The 22,492-nt window shown below is 38.2% G+C and overlaps 1 protein-coding gene across 12 annotated transcripts in view; it reads right to left on the reverse strand.

Moving 5' to 3' along the window:
* Positions 1–1,727: 1,727 nt before the first annotated feature.
* Positions 1,728–22,492, reverse strand: part of LOC137103731 (transcription factor 4-like) — a 198,727-nt gene continuing 177,962 nt past the window's right edge. For 6 of the 12 annotated variants that reach the window (XM_067484341.1, XM_067484337.1, XM_067484338.1 and 3 more), the window contains 5 exons: positions 14,671–14,809; positions 10,802–10,967; positions 8,849–9,078; positions 8,384–8,531; positions 1,728–6,882 (listed from right to left, as the gene is read on the reverse strand). In XM_067484341.1, the coding sequence (XP_067340442.1) occupies positions 6,834–6,882; positions 8,384–8,531; positions 8,849–9,078; positions 10,802–10,967; positions 14,671–14,809 (732 nt within the window). In that variant the 3' untranslated portion in view covers positions 1,728–6,833. Of the gene's footprint in view, positions 6,883–8,349; positions 8,532–8,848; positions 9,079–10,801; positions 10,968–14,670; positions 14,810–22,492 lie in introns of all 12 variants that reach the window. The other 6 variants (XM_067484344.1, XM_067484336.1, XM_067484346.1 and 3 more) reach the window with 3 other exon arrangements.

Below are 22,492 nucleotides of genomic sequence, written 5' to 3' on the forward strand. Positions count from 1 at the left end.
CCCACATCTCTGGTTAAAGATTCAAATTGTTCTACTGTTCTTTTCCTTAAAGAGTGTATGAGCCCATTAGAGAAATGAATTATCCAATTAGTGCTTTGGATGATTAAAGTTATCATCCTGTGGCAACTGAAGCTGGATTTAAACTCTTGAGTTGCCCAGCATCTGCGGCGTACAGTGACCTACATCGTTGTGAACACATACATATATGCTGGTGCATCTTAGGCGTTGTGCAATTACACAGCCAAACCAATAGTTGACAGTGGGCTTTCTATGCCACTGTGGTGTTGTTTTTTTTTTTTAATGTACTAAAACAAGAGGGTCTGTACGAAATGGAAAAGAGGAAATGCAATGCTACCAAGTGGACCAATCAAATATGACAGAACAAAGAAATGTTCACCTATGCCACACTTTTTGTCTACAGTCAGCAAAGAAGCATAAATAAATCTTAAGCATGGATGGGATGTATTCAGCTGTGTCAGTAGGTTGTTTAAGTTGACTTCTAGAAATTTCAAATATTCTTGAAATGACCCATTTGAATAGCCCAAATGAACCATAACTGCAAAACCGCTGCTGATGTTAAAAAGTCAGTTCAGTCAGATTTTCAGGATAAGTAAATCATTGTTTTCTGTCCTTTCCTATTTGTGGAACTCAGTTAATGAACAATTTCAATGATTATATGAACCTGATATCGTGCTTCTCAATTAAAACCTATAGTCAGCCCATATCTCAGTTAAATGTCAAAGACATTTTAAAAAAAAATCCAAATAGTCTAATGTCAAGGGGACAGACGTACTTTGTTTATAGTAACTAAAAGTGATAGATTAATATTAATGAATCTGGCACCAAATATTAATTTGTTGGAATTAGTTTAGCAAATCTGTCAGTCCAACCTCAGACACACAGATTGGAAATAGATTTGGCTTTTACAATCAACTATTTTTTTTAAATAAAATATAGTCTCGCACATTGTTGGTGTTGTGTGTTTTGACTGTAAATGCCATTGTGAAAATGCCAAATGTGTCTGATTTGCATATTGTGTCATTTTTATTAGAACTTAGTAGAGAAAAAAAATGTAAAAACTGTTGCAGAAGCAGTAGTAGGTAATAACTTGGTAGAAGACTAAATTTCTTTTGTCTTGAATTTAGTTTGAAGTTTTTGGCCTAAGGAATGTCACACACATCATGGACTCATGTTCGATTTTGACTTTGTGGGAAAATGTCTGGTAAATTAAAACATTATGACAGAATTACCCATTATTCCAGTATCATATCTTAATCTATATGCTTTTGTCAGCAGAACTTAATTTAAACTATTGAAGAAAAAACTACAATGATTGAATTTCAGTGTTTGCCGAAGAGGTATACCCCAGTACAAATGCACAAATGAATGAATAAGAAAATGTATATAAATGCCATATAAATGCTATAAGAGATCGAACATTGGCAAGATTGTTTTTTCTGGCAGTGGGCATTTGCAAATCTTTTGATAAAAAAGTTAACAACATTAAGACATGCTCCTTGGATTGTTCAAACCATATATATATATATATGGTGGAAATAATTTTGTGTGTAAAAAACCACAAATTGAACTTACAGTACAATAAAAATTTGTTGTCATTTTGGAATAAACCTGGATGTATTTGTTCCTCAACTTAATTAGCTCTCACGAGAAAATTTTGAGATCTTTCCCCTTTTGATACATGCTCAGAAAACAAAGGACAGGAGTAGTCTTTTTAAATTCAACTCATTATTGCAGTAAAACTGGTACAGAGTAACATATTACAAAGCTCATGGCACAGTCACTGAAAAAGAGAAATGAAGTGTGTATGTACAACAAGGAGGGGAAAGAAAAAAGTTAACATTTTGGCTAATAGAAACATCAGGGGGTAACATAAAAATGAAGATACTGCAATTAGGGAGATGATTATACAACAAAGAGAAAATATGACATGAAGCATTGTAAAAATAACATTACTTAAAAAATACATTTAGCATTTACACTGACAGATTTAATCCTAGATTTCAACCTAGGTCCAATTCAAAGCAGTTTTTCTTTTTGACAAAAAAAAAAAAAAATTATGGCAAAGTCAAAAACCAAACAAACAAATGAACAAACAAACATAAAAAAACTGGCACTGCCTTGCACATGATGAAATATCTTTTTGGGGAAATAGCTGATAAGATTGTATGCTGACGACCTGCCTTTTTATATTAGTAAGAATGTTATCTTTAACAAATGTGTCAATCTTTTTATCTTCTTCAAGCTATTTATCTTGAATTAGTTGCCAAGGTTCGTAAGGGTGTTTTATTTAGACACTTATAATCTGTTTTGAAAAAAATAAATGCACAAGAGTCAGAATAAAGGTTTTATTCTGACTCTTGAGCATCTATTCTCTTGTGCAGCAGGGGGGGAGGGGGTGCTTAAATTTGTTACAAGTTTTTCTTATAAGTTAAACAATTCATGTTGTGTAATTTTCAGTTATGGTAACCTGTGTTCTTACTGATTTTGTTACTTATTTTTACTTATTTTTTAAAACTTCACTTTACTAATTTTTATGAAAAAAAAAAAATTCCTTCAAGTGGTCCCAAAAGTGGGTTGTATCAGCTCTGACATAAGTGATTATTGGTGCAAGCAGACAATGACTTCACTTACATTTGAAATGGTTTGCAACCAAAACCACATACAGTACTGAGCACCACTGACTGAAACGAAATGTTGGCACCTGGCTACTGTAACTGGACAAATATAACCTCACTAAAACAAAGTTCATCATCATCATCGCCTCTCACTGGCAAGTCCTCACCCCACAGAAACTGCACAGAAAATGTTTTATTACTATTTACATGTTTCTCTGCAAAAAATACAATTAAAAATGATAATGTCATGAGGCATGGAAAACAAAACGAATACCACGTATGATTTGTGATTCCTCCCTTGAACACTCAAAAATGTTCAGATAATAAACAAATGTTTAAAAAAATGTTTTGGAACTTTTGAACTCACTACACTTTCAATGTGACACATTTTTTCAACACACACTGAATTTTACTTTTTCATCTTTTAACAAAAAAAAAGAGAGAAAACAATACAACATATTTCTAAAACACAAAATAACAGTCTACATGTAAAAATATAACTTTTACATACACAATTTCAAAATAATGGTAAAGTTTGCCATTTTGTTGCATACAATTTACAAATGTCTGTGTGTTGTTGCCTTGGATAGATAGCAGTGAATGGAGCTGATGGAACTCCGGTCCCATTTTGTCCTGTGTAGGGTGCCGTACTAGTCAAAGAGTGTTGTCATGGCAACAACAGAGAACACAACAAAGTCAGTTGAAATTTATAACACTGAGGGTCCTTGCCAACTTCTGCCAGTTCAGTCTTTGAGAAAATAACTCACCAAGCAAATGCTTCTTTGCAACAGAAAATAAAAAAATAACAAAAAAAACGGCACCCTCCTTATATATTGTATATATTTTTTTGTACATTTATATATAGATTAATTTATTCAAATAGATTCTTTTCAAGGTTCTGTGCCTTCCTGTTGATTGGGTAGGATTTTAACTGTGTCAAAATGACCGCTGACAGAGAACGATGCTGTCAGAAAGCGAATTGTGTACTTTTTTGTTTTTGTTTTTTTTACATTTTCTGTAACAGACATGTAAACCCGAACAGACAAAGAAAAAGTAAGAGAAGAGATTCTTGTTAAAAAAGAGAGCGAGAAAAAGAAAACCTGTTTTACAACATACAACCACACACTTTGTACTGAAGACTACATTGGCTTATGGACAAGCCGATCAAATATTGATAAAAAGCTGATAAGCTATAGTACAAGAAGAGACGCGTTGTTCACCATGGAAACAGGGCTGGGGGTTGAAACAGGAAAGTAGGGTTGGGGGCTTATGGAGGACTTGGGGAGGGGGGTACAGGGAGGACTGCTAAATCAAGCGTCTGTCCCATTGGCTCAAAGCCAGAACACGCTGTCTACTTACATATAAGCGTACAGTACATTAAATACAGTTTAGTTTTTTTTTTTTTTATCCAAAAAATACTTTTTTTTCCCTTTTTTATCTTTTTTTAAATTCCCAGGTCTGGTAAAAAACCTGACTGCATAGAACCTAACGACTAAGAACAGGTTTCCCTAAGCTTGCATCCTATTAAAAGACCAGGTAAATGTCCTCTTCTGGCAACTTGAATGATATGAACTCTAAAAAGGCACATTGGTAGAAGTGTGAATGTTCAAATTGCATCTGTGGGACCACTTAGGTGGGGCAAGAGGCTGGGGAGACTCTGGTTAGGGCTCATAAGGCTAGGGTCAGCAGAAACGACGACGACGACGGAAGTGAAAATTAAACGTAAGCCTGAAGAAGGACTCAAATTAGGGTTGAGGATGAACAGGGGCTTTCAGGTGGACACCATGAAAAACTGGATGCGCTTGCAGATTTCGTACCAGCTTTAAAGATTCCTTTTTGTCCAGATTTTTAACAAACATTTGCTTCTGCATGGTTGCACTCATCACATGTCCTTTCTGAACCCATCTTTTCCAAACCTGTATGTATGTTAGCAATTACCGAACATCTACCCAAGCACCTGGGTGAGTAAGTGCAAGAAATAACACTGAAGTTCTGAGAGGAAATGAAGGGTTAATTCAGTATTTTGCATTGGACCCCTCTCAGATGCAGACTACCTGGTGTCATTAGATTGAAATAAGACATTTGCAGATTGCAAATGTTCAAACGCTCAAATTTTATCTGACATAACAATAAGATTTACAGTTATTTGGAACAAACCTAAAGCAGATAACTAAGATGGCTGGGTGCAACATTTGCCTCCATCTTGCGTGTTTGGTTGGGGACACAAGTCAATACTCTCGTTAGCTAAAATTCTGAAAATATAAAACCTTTCCTAATCTGGCCAATGAGCCAGCATCTGCTCGCATTTGATTTTATCCGTACGCAAACATAAATGGTTCTTTTGATCAACTGCAACCATGAATCATCTAGCTACCTGGGAACAGCCATTATCACTCGTTCCTAAAACTGCACTGACATACTGTACTGTAACAATTTTAGCTTACAATCTTCCCAAATGTCCCCTAGTGACATCTGATGAGTGTATCTACTCAATCCAGGACAGTAATGATTTGACTACCACTGCTCGATGATTGTTTCCTTGCTTCTGCAGCATCAGCATCACTTAGAACTGTGGATTTTTCGCTCCTGCAAGCTCTGGCTTCTAACAATGTAAGACCCACCACAATGCTGCTTTCCCTTTCCATCATTTTCAAACCTCCAACAGTTTGGGCCTTGAGGACATTAGGAGCACTCAATTCAAGTAGAGAAAACACAAATCAGGGAATGTGCTAAACATAGAATAGAATTTGAAGACCAGTCTCGATCTCTGCCTGCTCTTCTTAGTCTGTGGAATATTCAACAAAGGGGAAGTTAGCAAAGAACTCTTTCTTTTTGCTGTTAGTTGTGCTTCGGTGCCACACACCTTGACCAAAAACATCAGATGAAGATGTCAAGAAGCCTGCTTTTTCATTATTATATGATTCTTCCTGTCTTTCTCCCATAATTCAATAAATCTTCAACAATTTAAACACCCCAGACCCTCTGGAGTCACTCATTGACTGATTGTTTAATTGATTCAATGATTGATTCTCTTAGCTTAACTAGGTTCGTCCCAGTAGATCCACGAGGGCCATTTGGAAACAACTATCCAGGAGTCTTGCATTTGTGTTCACACTAAAAAACACATTAATTCGTACAATTTGTCCGTGTAAAGAAAGTCAACTAGTAACATGAAACAGTAATAAAAAATACAGAAATGTTCAGATTTGATTTACATTTACAATATAAATGTTTGCAGCTAAGGAGGGAATGCATTAGAAAAAAGAATGAACATGTTGCCCTTTTTTTTGTTAAGCCCCGCTTCTTTCTAGCCATCTATGATACGTAGCTTTTGTTCTGATGACTCAGCAATTTACGCAGATCCAGCTGATTTGGCTTCCTAATCTAGATTCGACCGCGTGTGTTTAGTAAGTGGATGTATGTGCGTGCAGCCTACTTCTGTGATACTCTATAAGGAAATGTCATGTTCTTTAGACGTTTTTTGTTTGCTCTGCTTCTTCGTGTCTATCTATCTGACTGGTTTGCATCCAAGAGGAGATCAGGCACAGCTTCATCCACAGTGTGGCGTTAGATTGCCGTTCAGTCAGAGAAGCGCTGAAGCTGCCTTCACCAACAGCTGCGCAGTGTTGCTTTAAAAAAAAAAAAAAAAAAATCTCTTTAAACACTTTGTGATATGTTTTGTTGTGTTCTAAACAACCCTCTTCAGCCCCTAGCCTCCTCCCTGCCCACATCCAGTTACACTTTTTAGCAAGTTTTTTGTCTTTTTTTCTCATACATATATATATTATATATATATTTATATATAGAACCCCTTTGTTCTTTAAAACTGGGAATGCTGATAAAACAAGTAGTACAAGAAGAATTTCTTTGATGATGTGATTTCAAAGACTTTTATCTGCTGTCACTTTGTGTTAAACCCTCACACAAACTGCCACTTTGCTGCAGCTAGGGTACAAGGGCTGTCTCCACAAAGTAGCATCCAGTTCACTTCAGCTGGAGATGCAAAGTGACAAAAGCGACTAATGTTACTTTGCAGTTCATGTTGTCGACAGAAAGAGACAAAGGCATAGAGGAAGATCGGAGATGACAGATGAGAGGAGGAAACGAGGCTGATCTGATTGGTCAGGCTGAAGTTCTGAAGAAATCAATTGGTCAGACTGAAGGTTTGATCGATTGCCAGGGTGCCATGAAATGCCATCAGAGGAAATGATCACTCATCATCTTGATGAACTCTGGCACCTTAGACCTGGAGGAACAAGGTGAAAAATATAGGAAGGGATATTTAGAAAGGAGCTTAATACGTTACATGCACATAAATTGTTTACTTTAACTCTACACCTCTGATGGTTGCACGTTTTTTAATCCTAAAAGATAAAAAATGGCTAAAATGTGACAAAATTGTTTTACCATAAAGAAATTAAAAAACGTATAAATTGAAGCAGAGAACGTGAATGTGCTCAATATAACCCAAAGCTACATGTGATTGGAATAGTACTTTTTCTTTGGTAAACTACAAGGGGATTCTTTAGCCTGATAATGAGATCAGAGTAATGGTCAAGAATAATTACGAGTGATTACGAGTGTTCCTCTTGTGACAATTCATTTTTACAGAACTTCATCATATTCTAGCCAGTACTTCTTAAACATATTTATGGTAATAGAAAGAAAAAAACAGCTTTAAGGACACTCAAGGACCCTCTAAAATCATTTGGACATTATATTAGTTGTCGCTAACCAGAAACCGAATATGGTATCAAACAAAATAATGTCATTCCTTCAAAACATTCTGTAAAGTCGTACAGATTATAGCCATACGTCTGTAGATTTTCCACGAGGTATTTTTAGCATTCAAACAGTTTTTGATTTGGCATCACCAAGGAATATGATCACGTTTGCTTTATCTGTGACTGTAATGTAACTCTGACATTAGATAAAGTCTCCTACGTGTTGGATTATTTTCATAAAATAAAGCAAAACCAATGGCAGACTGGATGAAGGCTTTTGGCGGAGGAACAAGGTCTGTTTTTTTTCCTTAGGTCACTCCCGCTCTTTATAAGAAACATTTGGTACCTTAAGACTACACAACATTAGAAAACAAACTGAGTAACACACTTATCTTGCTACACATGCAAACACAAATACAAAAAGACCGTTTTAGGAGAAAGAGAAGTTGTCAAGTAAGGAACAGAAATGACACACAATCAACAAACACAGTCACACATTAAAAATCACACTTACTGCCAATCTGTTGTTAAAATGTACCCAGACCAGACAGAAACTAATTCAGTTCTGGCTTCTGTTTTGAGCCAGCCACAGTAGCATCAGCTCTGCCAGACTTTTGTCAGGAACTGAACAATAAAATACAACTAATCAAAGAGAATTTGACCTAAACAGCAGTTGCTCAATGTTTTGTTTGTGTAAGTTTCAACCTTTAATTGGCAAGATCAAACTGCATTTTTTGTTTGTTTAACTTCTTTATATTTATCTGTTTTCAAATGTATTCACTGAAAGTCAAAATGTAACTATATAGAATTTTTTCTATACTAGTAAGATCAACTTATTGTCATTAAATTCTTTGCTTGCCTGTGATTTTGGATTCAATGGCAAGTGGTAAGATCAGTAATGTATCTAAAGCTATTGAACTGGAATTAGGATTTGTTGGTTTCAGTTAAAGGTACAACAGCAGATTAGTTTATAAGTGAAATCTTCTGACCATTTAGGGGGGAGGAGATGTTGCTGCATTTTACATTTGTCCCATGGGGTTTGAGCCGTCGCCCATGGCGGCAGCGGTGTGGTGTGCGGCAGCCAGTGAGAGGGGCGTCCCATCTGATGTCACAGTGACCTTCTCCTCCTCACGGCGTTTCAGACAGGCTGCCTTGGGGTTCAGGTTTCGCTCTGGAGAAATAAAGAGAAGGAAATTATCCATTTTTGTGATGTTGTCTGTCTGTTTTGTTTCTCATTTACGAGGTATTTAATACACCAGGAGTGAGGCTGAAGCCCCGAATCCAAAAACCTCAACCTGGCTCAAAACAATCAACAGGTGCCGCTGCTGCCCTCTCCTGGTTCTCCAGGACCTCTGCATGTGGTGGCAGTCTTAAACCCTGATTTGTACCCAACTGATGCTTTATTTACTCTGTGCCGTGTCTCAATGGGGCAAGATATTTCAAATTGAGAGTGCTATTTAAAACAGTGTGTTCGTGAACATGACTGACCTCTGACTTGTTGCTCCAGACTGAGGATGACGGCCACGGCCTGGTGCAGGATCAGCAACTTGGTCTGAGGTTTGTCGCTCTTCAGGTGCAACTGGACCATCCTGCCGAGCTCTTTGAATGCCTCGTTGATGTCACGGACGCGCAGACGCTCCCTCGCGTTGTTGGCCATCCTTCGCTCCCTCTCTCTCTCCATCTTCTGCTCCGGAGTCAGGTCCTCATCATCGTTGTTGCTACGGTGATCAATGTTGAGTGCAACAGGGAGAAAGAGGAGAAGAAAATGGGATGAGGAATGGAGAGGAGGAGGACGGGGCAGCGTTTGAGGATGAAGACTGAGTTTATATTTCAGAACAGAATCTCAGTTTAATACAAACCTGCAGTAGATGCTGTATCTTAGAACAACATGTTGACTTTTGTGAGATGATTCATCAAGTGACAAAATAACAAGGGACACAGCTTGGGAACAGATATCATGTTGAGTGGCATTCTGGGTATTTCAAGGACTAGTCTGCCACATTTTGTGTTTTTTTAAATTTGCTTCACTTGAGATTTTGGACTGAAAGTTTACAGTGAATAATCAAGAGGGAAGCAGTTTGAAGATGGCTATTCCTCGTAAAAACAATGCAAGCAATGAGCAGTGGTGGATCGCACGACAATATGTTCCCAAGCTTTATATAACAGCACATACTTTTTAATATTTGTGTCTGTATCATCAAAAGCATCATCATCATTATAATCATCATCATCATCATCATGACCGCCACCATCATGAAAAAATCTCTGGGTTTGGGATCCAAATGTTTCAGATTCATCCTCCAGGTGAAAGTAAAACCTGGGCCTGTATTTATCAAGTGTCTCGGAATTACTATTTCTATAGTAAACACAGTTTGTTAGAAAGCCACTGTGTAATCCCCTATGAGAAATTCTCCTCATCACACTGACCCTTTTTGTTTCTGTTTTTGCCTATATAAGACACTAGGTAACATAATCTAAAGAAAATAAATAAAAATGTATTCTTGTCCAAACAGTATCTTTCAATTAGCTGATTAGAAACATCTCTCCTCATTAACATGTTGAAAGATTGCTAGGCCTTATTCCTACTCCTAGCCATATTGCATCATGCAGAGAATTTTTGGACCTTTAGGAGTGATTTCCTACTGTGAGACATTTGTTAAATATGCACCGTGATAAAAAGTTTGTTTATCATCGGAGGGGTGAAGGCTCCTCAGCTGCCTCCAGGATGGGAAATCACTTTTATTAAAACCAACAGACCCTTTTGCTACTATTATTGTTTTAACTCCAACTGTTAGCACTAATAAAATGACATTTTACTTTTGATATTTGTCATAAAGAATTGTCAAAAATCCTTTTGAATGTATCTGTTGGTGTTTGATTTCCCAGCCCTGACTGCAAGGCGGCACTTCTTTAGGAATATTGACTGTGGGCTCTACTCTGTTGTGTGAGAAACAGCTAAAACCAGGCTCAAGACCAGGGCGAGACAGAAGGGATCAACCAGGAACTCTGTGCCCACAAGGAACCTCTGCTTCGAAAAACAGAGAGAGATGCCTGGTGGACGTAGAGATTTTCTGTACAAGTCTCAGTATTAACTTATTAACACTATTTAGCTGTTTCTCATCACACTTGGTCACTTCATCAAAGTTCAGAGGCTGGTTCCCAAAACACTCGCAGCTCAATGTCCTTTATGTCCTTTCTCTCAGATATACACAATACTGTTTATCTTAAGAGGAATAGTCAAAATGCTGAATGACCACATGTTAATTCCTGTTGAAAAATGATACCTCAGGAACCACTTGTGTCTCCTGCAGAGGCTCTGTTTATCAAAGACATTAGATACAAGAAAAGTCTCTGAGCATGGAGGTGTTTTGGGAAGGTTCGTGTTCCAGCCCAACTGAGGGTTTTGATGGAAGCGAGCGTCTGAGCGGTTGGCGGGGTTACCTAGATCTTGACCTCTCAATAGCTTTGAGCTCCTTGCTGTCAGCGTCCTCCTTCTTCGTGTCCAAGGGCTTTGTGTCCTGCAGGAGATTCTCGTCCCCTTCATCCTCAGACTTGATCTCTGAGCTAACAGAAGAGGTGCTCTGGCCCTGGAGGCCTCCAGAGAGGGCTGCAGGAAGAGTGAGGAGAGGAGGGGGTTAAAAGGCCCAACTAGATAAACCCGCGTAAGGTCCTGACACACACACACACACACACACACACACACACACACACACAGACTGGGGCAGTGCCCACACAGCTCCGCCTCTCATTTACAGAACTGTCCTCTTATCATCAGTATTTACAACTCAGCGACTTTCTCGTGAGATTTAACAACTCAATTTAAAAAAAGCCACTAGTGACAAACCTGAGTTTTTGACCAATCAGCTGTAAATGGACATAAACACCAAATACTTGAACCTCATTGTTTGTTTCTGCTACATTGTTGTTAAAGCTAAGTGTAACTTAATCAGAGTTTCACTTGACTATGGTCAGATATAAACTAATTCACTAACACAGAGAAGACTATTTTTTACTTAATTTCTAAGTATAGCTAACATGATAATGATATATTTAAACGCCTGAATGTTTCTAAAAAATAATATTTAGAAACAAGCTCAGAAGCTGAGGATAATTGCGATGCATGAAAACTAACAAAAAAGTACAGCTTTAGCTCACAAGCTTTATTTGAACAACAAAGTCAGTTTGATGCAAACTCAAATGCATTCTGTACATGATACTAATCCTAATCGTAAAAATAAGTGGATAAATACGTTACTTTTAGGCCCTCTGTGATGTGTCAAACCGCCCCTGCAGTACTGAATCTTAACATTTTTGATGGTGTTGTACTGAAGTTAGAAACCTTATTATTAAAACCATAATTTTCTTATTAAACCAGCTGAATGATGCGCAGACTTACTGCTGTAACCACATTATATCTTACAACCTCATTTTGAACAAGGTGGGAAAAACCGTAAAAATAATTAGTCATGTTGAGAATTTCTGCCTGCAGCTTCTCCCACTTTGAGGGGAAGGAACTGCAGGCAATGCTCATCAATGTCCCGTAATAACACTAACATACGTGATTCAAATTCAAAAAGTAGTTACACACTTGTTTGTATGTATCTGGTTTCACTTGTTGCAAAATCAAGAAAATCCACCAACTCCGGTCACAGCATTGAAAAAATGCACATTTAAGTTTAATTTTCCTGCTTTTCCCATTACTGCCGACATAGTTTCAACGCAGCATCAGGCCTGTCTCAAAGCAGCTACTTCTCCAGACGACCTCCATAATGGCAGCACGGGAGAGTTGGGATGTACACATTCAGCCTCTGTACCCTCTGTCTGTCTCTCTCTCCAACTGAACACTGCAGTCTTTATTTGACGTCTGTATGGATCCATCACTGGGAAGCTGCCAACATCTCAGTCAACACAAAACACTCTGCTCTATTTCCACACACACACACACACACGACCAACTGTCGGCCATTTTGAATAGCTCCCTGCCTGACTGGAGGCATTTTGTGTTTAGCTTTGAGTGATGGCCTGTGTTTGGTTTGTGTGTGCGCACACATCTCTTTCCATACAATTAGTGTGTGTTTGTGCAACATAACTGCATGTAAATGAACACAAAACAGTGAAGAGTGACTTTGTGCTCCTGAAAGTCTGACTGAAACCAGGCAAACACACAAATGGACACTGGTGGAGACAGTCATTGAAATGAATTAATTTTTTCCTCCCTATTTCTTCCTTCATTCCTTCCTTCAACTTCCTTCATTTTACTTCCACTGTTGATTCAGACTACATACACGTATTTTACTTTAAAGATGTGTTCACACTGAACAAAGGACAAACTTTGGCACAATGAAACACTCCAAAGTCAGCAGACTGATTGCTTACTATCCATTCGCTTATCCTGTTTGGGTCATGGGGGCCTGGAGCCTACCCCATTGGCCAAGAGGCAGGGTACACCCTGGACAGGGCGCCAGTCTATCGGGGCCACAGGAGACATACACAGACAGACAACCATTCACACTCACATTCACACCTACGTGCAATTTAAAGTCACCAACTGACCTAAAATGCACGTCTTTTGGACCGTGGGAGGAAATCAGAGCACCTTGATGAAACCCACACAAGCACAGGGAGAACATGCAAACTGCCAGCCCAACCTGCCACCTTCTAGCTAGGAGGTACCGCCACAAACCACTCCACCACTGTGCTGCCTTGACCATTTCTACCCTATTTAATTATCATCGTTATTGTTTCCCTTTAATATTATCGAGCAATGCTTTGATTTAAGACACATTTTCAGGGGCTTTAAGGTCACCTCTACATTTTGGCTGTTCGTTCACACTAAAATTGTGGTTTCCTTCCCCTGAATTTAATGTCTTAAACTGGTCTATAGAACACTTGAATCCGAGACCCCCAGCTTGCTGTTTTAATGTTCAAGGGGAAACCAGAGCTCTAGTAGAGACTCTGTTATATTGGTATCCAATATAAATATGTCATACTTCTTTGTACAGGTGAACAAATCCGTTTGATTCTCTTGTCTCCTGCTACTGTCCCCTGCTTGTTCTGTGGGACAGCCCCAACTCCAACAGTAGTCCGTTCCATATAAACAATACACGGAGGAATTTAGGACATAGAATACTGTCTCTTCTCCAGTAGAATTTCCTTTCTACTGGTAAATACAGAAAGAACCTAAACTGCTTGGTGTGGACGCATGTTGTTTTGGCAGCTTGGTGTGTTCGCACTACTGATGACAAATTGCTGGACACTAGTGAGGCTTTAGTTCTGGAGGTGAGTAGTGTGCATTTATTTACATGCTCCGCTTCAACTGAAAAAGTATTTTTCATCATCTGGGGTCCTTACAGCATACTGTACTGAGCAAATACACCAGCTTTTCAATGACAGTGAATGGAAGCTGTTGCTGGCCAAGGGACATGTTGCTAAACCCAGTGCCAGTACAGTCTTCCCTGAAAATATTATGTATGTAATATATAAATTCAGTGATCAGTGTATGTAATAAAATAAATTACCCAAGCTGCTGGAAAGTGGAAAGAGAGCATAAAATGTATAAATGCAATAATAACAACATAAACTTAATACACTATCAACATGATATAAAATGTTAATTTGAAATTGAGAGAGAGAGGAGGAATGCTCTGCCAAAGTATTTCTGCTGCCAAAAACATTTTAATACCCTTTATTTACAGGCTCTACACACCCTCAAGTCTGCGTGTTAGTGTGTGTTAGTGTGCAGGAGTAAGGAACAACTCTTCTTTTGCATGAATATGTGTATATGTGTGTGTGTGTGTGTGTGTGTGTGTTTCTCTCTCTCACCTCATTACACACTTGGCTGTGGTCGCTGCTGGCTGAACTTTGCTGCCAGCAGACTCATTTTCAGCCTTTAAAAACGAGCTCAGGGCTAATTTGCTCCACAGCGTGCTCATATACACATTTCCTCCTCCATATTCATATCACACATACTGTATGTTTATTTACCCTCCTCGTTAAGTCTTTTACCGCTCGGGCGGTGGAGTCGAGGCTCGCCAGCTGAGAGCCAGTTTCCTCCTTCACATTTTTTATTTTACATTTTTTATTTACCTTGGCTTTTCTCCATCTTTTCCTCTTGTTGTCCCTCTTAATCTGCCCAACTGCCTTTGGTCATCGATTATCTATCTATTTGTTTTTCATCATAAACTTTACAACATGTTTTGCCTACATAAAAATACTGTATACACATAGTGTCTGAAAGGCAGAAAGGAGGATGCTGTCAGGTGCTCAGTTTATTTATCTATTTTGGATGTTGGAGGAACATTGAGTCTTACCACGGTAGGGGTCAGGCTGGCTGAGGTCTGGCGATGTGGCCGACTGAACAGGCAGCTGAGGCACGGGCACCTGACCCGCCATTGAGTGTCCGCCACGCAAAGCTCCCACGCCGCCGCCATCTTCTCTGTGAGAGCCCACCTGGAAAACAGAGGAAGAGCAAGATGTGAGAGAGATTCTTATGTGAACAAACAGATGCTGCGACTGTTTCTGCAGGTGGTTTTGTTAATCGCAACAGTGAGTCCAAATTGAACATCTAAGTCCGAACCTGTGATAGGTCTGAACCGAGGGTTCCAGCCTGGTTCTCAAGAGCCCCTTAAACTTTTCTTTAACTATACATTGTCTTGGATTTATTTTTAAACATCTGGACATTGTAGTGTGTAGCATATTGTTTTAGTGCCCCACAGAATCATATAACCCCTAGAATTACTTATTATTTTAAAGCTCTATTTAAGATTAAAACATTGCAATTTAGAACAGCAAAAATGAACCTGAAAAAAAAAAAAAAAAGCAAACAAAACAAAACTCCACTGAGGTTGAGGTTGAGGTTGTAGTGCTGCCTTTAGCCTGTTGAGGGCAACCTCACACTAAAAATCCCCTTCCACCCTGTGCCTGCACACATTCCTTCCAGTGTTCTGTTTCCATTTCCCCCAGTACAGTGCAGCCCAGGTAGGCAAAGTCCCTCTGCTCCCCTAGATTGTGTATGTGGCTCAGTCCAGGTTCATATCTGCATGTCTGATGTGTATATTTAAAGTTTTTACTTTTATTCTCTCTCTTTTTTTAGAGGAGTGTGTCTTCTTATTTTTTATGTGTTTTTGGGGAAATACTGTAAGGGTGTGTGCAAGTGTGCTTGGCTGAATCCTATCCATCTGCCTGCCACACACACACACTCACAAACACACACATGCACATACGACAGCACAACAACTGACAATTATCTTAATGCCCATATGTTTAATTGTGGGATTTCTAATTCCCAGAGCACCAAGTAGCTTCCAGCAGGGACTCACTGTTTTGGCACGAGATGGGTTTGCTTTATCAGTGTGTGTGTGTGTGTGTGTGTGTCTGTATGTGTGATGCCGGCTTTTTGTAACATCCTGTGGTTCTGGTGGATCTCTCTCTCCCCCCTTTACCTGATCTTAGTTTTACTATATATAAGCAGAAGAGCTGCTTGATAGTTGCAGCTATGACTTGTACAGCAGTAATAAATACTGTGTAAAAGTTGACCTATAGTAAAACTGAAGGGCAGTGGACACACTGTGGAGGCTTTTTAATGTCGGAATGTTTTAATGATAATCAGGTCAAATTGCCATTTCATTTCAACGCATTATTCAGCATTACACTGAGCTTATTTTTACTGTTTTCCACTGGGGGATGGGGGGTATTATATTATATTAAAAGCATTTATTTTAACTTAATGTTTGTCACATCTATTAAATACATAGTTAGGGTTTTGTCTTATTTCTGTAATGGATGTACAGCACCTGCATGATAAAATCGGTGCAGTGCTGCGGCCACACAGTGTTGCATGAGACACTAAAGGACAATTCATCCTTTTCTTTTGCATCTGTTCTCACACAGTGTGCACTTTTATTTATTCACTTTTATTCTTGATCCACAACACTTTGGGACACAATAAAGTGACCTGATCTTATCAAATCTTATCTACTTTACTTGTGGGTGGACACACAGACAATAATTCACACATGCATGCTGCAAATTATGACGACAGCCACATCACATCTGGTCAGTTGCAACAGCAAGAAGAAGAGCTCCTTTGTTTGTTGTGTTTGACCAAATAATATATATTAGCCAAATAACTGTGTAGCTCATCTACAAGAACTGTGTCAAGGACACTGTTGAATTGAAGACTCTGAAGGGGGACCCAGGCCAGGGGGCATTTGCCTTGTTCCTCTCTCTGATAGTATGCCTATAGAAATAAGCAGCTACTTTACCCTGGTGAACAATTCATCCTTTCTGCATCCTTCACTACAGTATGTGTCACAGTCCTATTTATGACCCGATTGTTTAAATGATTATCAGCTGTAAGATTTGGAAGCATGCAAGAGTTATGATGACAGCATGAGCCAGTGTCTGAAAGGAATCATTAGGTGGGTGTGATTAGAGAGTCATTAGGGGAGTCATGGTGTGACACGCTGAGTGTAAGAGAGACAATACAGATTCCGACCTTTTGAAGAGGGAGACAAACAATTTGAGATTTGTAGATTTTGCAATTGATTTGTTCCTCCAGTGAAAGACTTTTGTATTTTGGGTTTTCTGTTTCTGTTAAATTAAACTAAACTAATCAAACCCTCGCCTGAGCTGGCCCAAAGCCAAGAGCAGTTTGACGTGACAAATCCTGCAGTCACAGAAACACATCTGCAGTACAAGTATGGATCCTTGGAAGGGCAAAGGCAAAGAGCGAATCGGCCGTGAGATGACCATCCCCATACTCACTCAAACGATTTTGCATTGCAGTCCTATAACACTGTCAACAAACCAATTTCACAATGTTGTTTTTTGTTTTGTTTTTGTCTATGCATTCTTCTTCCAGCCAATAAATTCACCATGAGCTAGAAAAAAACATGAACCAAGCATGTTTTTTTTTTGTGACATATGGGCACAAAACAAAGTAAAATACTGCTGTTTATATTAGAATGTAATACAGGGCAACAAGATTAGTTAGTATAAATCCTATCTCAAAAATTAGCACAGCTTTGCAGTTATTTGCCCAATTGGCTCTTTCTTAGTTACATAGACGAAACATTTTCACCAAAATGTTTCGAAATTTAGATCCGTATTTGGGGCACAAAATAATATCTGAAATTCTGTAAAAGTGGTAGCTCAGCACAGGAACATGTGGTGGTTTATTAAACAAAAAAATTAAAGAGATGGAAAACAGCGATGTTGAATATGTTGTCAGTCTCTCAGCATCACCGTGTAAAAAGTTGAATGATTTTTATTATTTAAGAAATAAAAGTAATCTAATCCATATCCCATAAATATTCTACATATTCATCATCTCCCTTATTTTATATATTGTATGCTAATCTTATTGTAAATACAGTGGTTGTGTAAATCAAATCCTTCTGTCTGTCTGTTAATCCAGCTGACTGACAGCAAGGTCTTACCCACCATGAGCCAAACTACCCTCTCACTTCATGCAAATATCACAAAATGTCGACTGACTTGTTGGCATGCTTGAGTGTGTGTGTCTGTGTGTTTCAATCTGCGTATCCGCTATCTGTCCATACTTCTGTTTGCTCCCTTATTTATTATTTGTCTCTTGTCTTTCTTTTTATATTTTCTTTCCGTTCTCTGCCTTTCATCACTGCCAGGATTCCCAAATGTAAAATGGCAGCAGAGAGGGAGACAGAGAGGGTGGTGTACATTTTTAATGGAGGGCTTTTATATTTTAACGAGCCTTCCTTCTCTCTGTCTTAATTTAGTTCAATGAGGAGTGAAGATGGGGAGCCAGACGGAGGAGAAAAATATAAATAAATTACACATAAACTGATCTGTTGCTCGTGTAGTTCAGTTTCTGTAAATTGCAGCCACATCCGCTTATTCACCGTCCTTTGGCTCAAGGCACCTGAATGGATAAACTTGACCATCTAACCAAGATACTTTATTTCCTAACATAATAATACAATAATACAGTATTGGTGCTTTGAGTTATTAAATTAGTTATACTAATTTTAAATATTAATAAAAACTGGTAAGTGAGTAAAATTTGTGGATTGGAAACTGGTTGAAACAGCTAGTAAGGGATCTTGAGTTAAGATTATCTTGTCAAAGTGAATTTTGTAAGAGGTGCATTCAAGTACAATCTGACGAACATAAGTTGAGAGACAAAAACATGATACACATATCGTTGCTGTGAAACTATGAATTCTTTGTTGCTGTTCAGCAGCAAACTTTCAAATCCTCAAGTGTCCTTGAATGCACCAAGAGGCAAAGTGACCAAGTAGTCAGCTACAAAAACATACCAAAGCAAAACAGCTTCACTGGACTTTTGTTGTTTGCGCATTCAAGGATGCTCCAAAATGTAACATTTAAATCATTACCAGCCAAAACAAACAATGACAGTACAAATCATTTAAATGTATCTGATTAGAAATTTTAATCTTCCCAAATTAACATGTCCGACAAGCTACGACTCACAGGTTGTGTGTCTGACAATGCTTAATGTAAGACAGAGGGTTCCTGTATATGTAACTTTGGCAAGATATGGTTTAAAGTTCGAAAAGTTTCGTTTCTTAGCTTTTTTTAAAATAGGTAATGAAAATAAATAAATAAATAAACAAAAATCTATTGTTTTTGTCTATTTTCAACACAAAGAATGTAGTGTAAAATCAAATCGATACCCCCACCAACAGTAGGCAGAGCATTACAAATTAGAAGTATTTATAGATTAAATTTTATTCGTCACCTATTATGTTTGTCAGCAGACATCACCATTGTGCACTGTTTCCGTTCTTTTACACACAATCTTCTGTTTGGGTTTGGGTGGCAGAGACATTTCTAACTGTCATTTAAATAAATCAGATAGAAATAAGCAAAAAGAAACAGGCAGAGAAAGAGAAAGAGGAGAAGGCGCTGAGTAGCTGTCGTCTGCAATGTTGTTGATCAAGGCGAAGGGTGTTCATTTAAAATGTGTGTGTGTGTGTGTGTGTGTGTGTGTGAGTGTGTGCGTTGTGCACTGATTGCACAGAAAAAAAAAGGAAAGAAGGAATTTCTGGGTCAAGTGATACAAACACACTTTCAGTATCTTACACACAGACACACACACACAAACACACACGCACAGATTTGTCTCGCAGTTGTAAACAGTACAGACAAGTCTGCCTCTGCTGCTGCAGTCACCCCAAAAGAAAAAATAAACTTTGCCAATTTACTAACTCTGTAAACTGTAATATTTCATCTTGCATTAGTCGGAATTTAGCAATTTCTGTTTGTCGTTTTCAATTATTGTTGCAGTCTAAAAAAAAAAAAAAAAAATTGCAAATCTCTGCAAATCCAGTGCAAGAGGATGAAGTTCACTTTGGAATCAGACACAAATAAACCACACAGCTCCAGCTTTATAATGCTGTAGAATTAGCATGTTGCTAAATGCTGCATAAAGAAGGTGTCTTTATGTTACATTTAAATATAGAGTTTGTTATGATGGTGGGGCTAAGGACTTAAGGACTTAAGGATGTATGTCAAGCTTGTCATTAGACTTTAATGTAACTCATTATCTGATGAACAGGAACATTCACAGCAAAATTAAACTGAAATGTGAACATTGTTCAGGATCTTGTTACCTGACAGTGAGAGAGTTGACAGTTTTAATGGTAAATAGGTTTTGCTATGCTAGAGCTAAATGCTAGCTCGTCATATATAAAATCTGAATTCATAAATTAAAAAATGGCTTAGCTTAGTTTTATTTGTGAAGCATTACTGTGTATGTAATACACGAGCTGTTTAAATAAACTGGGTTGGAGTCTACACACACACACAAGATGGAACTTTTTCAAACTGTACAGTCTTTGCTCTGTTCAGACTGAACTCTTGACAGAAAGCACCTGCTGTAGCAATGTCAACACACACACACACACACACACACACACACACACACACACACACACACACACACACACACACGCGCACACACACACACACACACACACAGCGTTTCGTGCTGAGGTTCGACTTCCATGAGAGGAAAACTACAGCTACATTTTCCAGTGAGTGTATTCTTTTTTTATTTTTTGTGTAATGAAAGCAGTGAGGAATAACAGACTCTTATGCCATGTAAAATGTCAATACAAATGAAACATGAAACAGTGGAAAATGGAGGAAAAGTAAAGAAGGAGGTAATGGGAAATGTACCATCTGGTAAAGTATTCTCATGAAGTGAAAGTTTCTGCCTTAAAAGAACTGGTAAAACGTAAACCATGTATTTGTCAATGTCCACGTATTGGCTAATCCCCATAAATATAAATAAAATAAAATAAAAACTTTGACATCATCATCTTCTTTTCGATGGTCACTTCTCAAGTGAAAGCACATTTTTATTTCATTTCCTACATTTTTAGTTGTTAAGTTTTTAAGTTATTTTCACATTTACTATTCTGAAATGAATTACCTCACTAGTGTACATTTACACTTTTGTCAAATTTCACATTAATACTATCAACATTAAAAATGTGAAGTTTTTAAAATTCAGTTTTTATTTTCAATCAATGTGTTTGGTATTAGTTACTTTTCTATTGACTCAGTTTGTCCTGCACCTATTTTGTCTTGAGGTTCAAAAACATGTCGTATTAATCAATAGTAGAGGTTATTAAAGTTTGTTTTTCTACTCAATATCATGAACATCATATCTGCACACACCTATTAATAATCTATTCTGCTCATAAATGTTGATTTCACAAACAACATTACCACATTATAGTGCTACAATGTACTGTACAATGCTGTGCTTGATTCTTTCAGGAACATACAGGTTGTAAAGAAACGTGGCAGGACATGTTAAAGGGAAACTACTAATTTTCAACGTATATTGTTTGGTTCTAGTTTGTGGAGTACATGCATATGAGTGTTTTTTAAAGTTTCCTATCCCACAACTTCTAGCTGAACTGAGTTTTTCAGCCCAGATGATGACAGATCTGGTTCCTTATACATGCTGCCCATAACCACCACACTTTGGTCAAGTTGGCAAAGTTTTTCAGCTAGAAACCCTCCACAGGTTTTTCAGCTAGAGGCAGGAGGTGGAGTTATTTTGATATAGGGAACGCAAATGACACACATAGTACTCCTTAAAGTAGCACCATAAGAAGGAAGTAGAAAATCACTGAAATTGCGAGGAAAACAGCATATTCTTTGTTTCCCAACCGTTATAGGGCTTCTTTTAATAATGCTATATACAGGACGTTGATTACACTAACTATTATTGTGCAGGAGGTAAACTGAGGGGGGTGGGTTGCCATCAGCCTATAGGAGTGAGTTTAGTGACTGAGCAAAGAGAGGAGATAAAGATTAAAAAGCATTAGTGTGTTTTACAGCCAAGTCATCCAGATTATGATGCATTTCACTAACTGTAACACTGCTTAATGGAGAGAGAAAGAGATGTTTCTCTCCCTTAACCTTTCCACTCATTTCAGAGTCACCCTCCATACTTAGTTTAGAGGTATAAAATAACTAGTGTGATATAAAGTCATTATCAGAGGCAAACAGCAGAACAGAAAACACATTTAAAAACCTTCAGAGACGATTTCAACACTTGCGTAGTCTCTTTTTTGGCTAAATGTCATGACTCTACCACTCTCTATTTGTTTTAGGTGGTTACAGAGAATTCTAGTTAAGTCCGACTACACTGATTTCAGCCCACTGAAGCTCCAAAATCACAATTTAGTTTTAAGTGCTGGAAGATCACACAGATTAACTGGCTGTCATATGATACAGTTGCATGCGTGTATTAACTATGTGGATATTGGCCAGTACACAAAATGTTAAAGGGTTAAAACTTAGTTTTAGGGCTGAGATTGCAATTTGGCCCTGGTGTCAATGAGTGTCCCCACAGCTATAGAAAAACAAGCAAGTGTGTATCTGAGTGAGCGTATAATGCATACATGTCTATGAATGAGTGTCTCTCCCCCTCTTTCTCCCACATCAGCCTACCACCTGTTTTCCCAGAGTTATGACCTCAGCCTGCAGGCGTCTCTGCATTACACTGCCAAACTACATGCAGCTGTGTGTGTGTGTGTATGTTTATGTGTGTGTGTGTGTGTGTGTGTGTGTGAAAGACATGGAGAGAGGGACAGAGAGAATAAGAGAGAG

Source organism: Channa argus, chromosome 18 (genome assembly GCF_033026475.1).
Source record: "Channa argus isolate prfri chromosome 18, Channa argus male v1.0, whole genome shotgun sequence".
In the NCBI taxonomy this organism is placed as follows: Eukaryota; Metazoa; Chordata; class Actinopteri; order Anabantiformes; family Channidae; genus Channa; species Channa argus.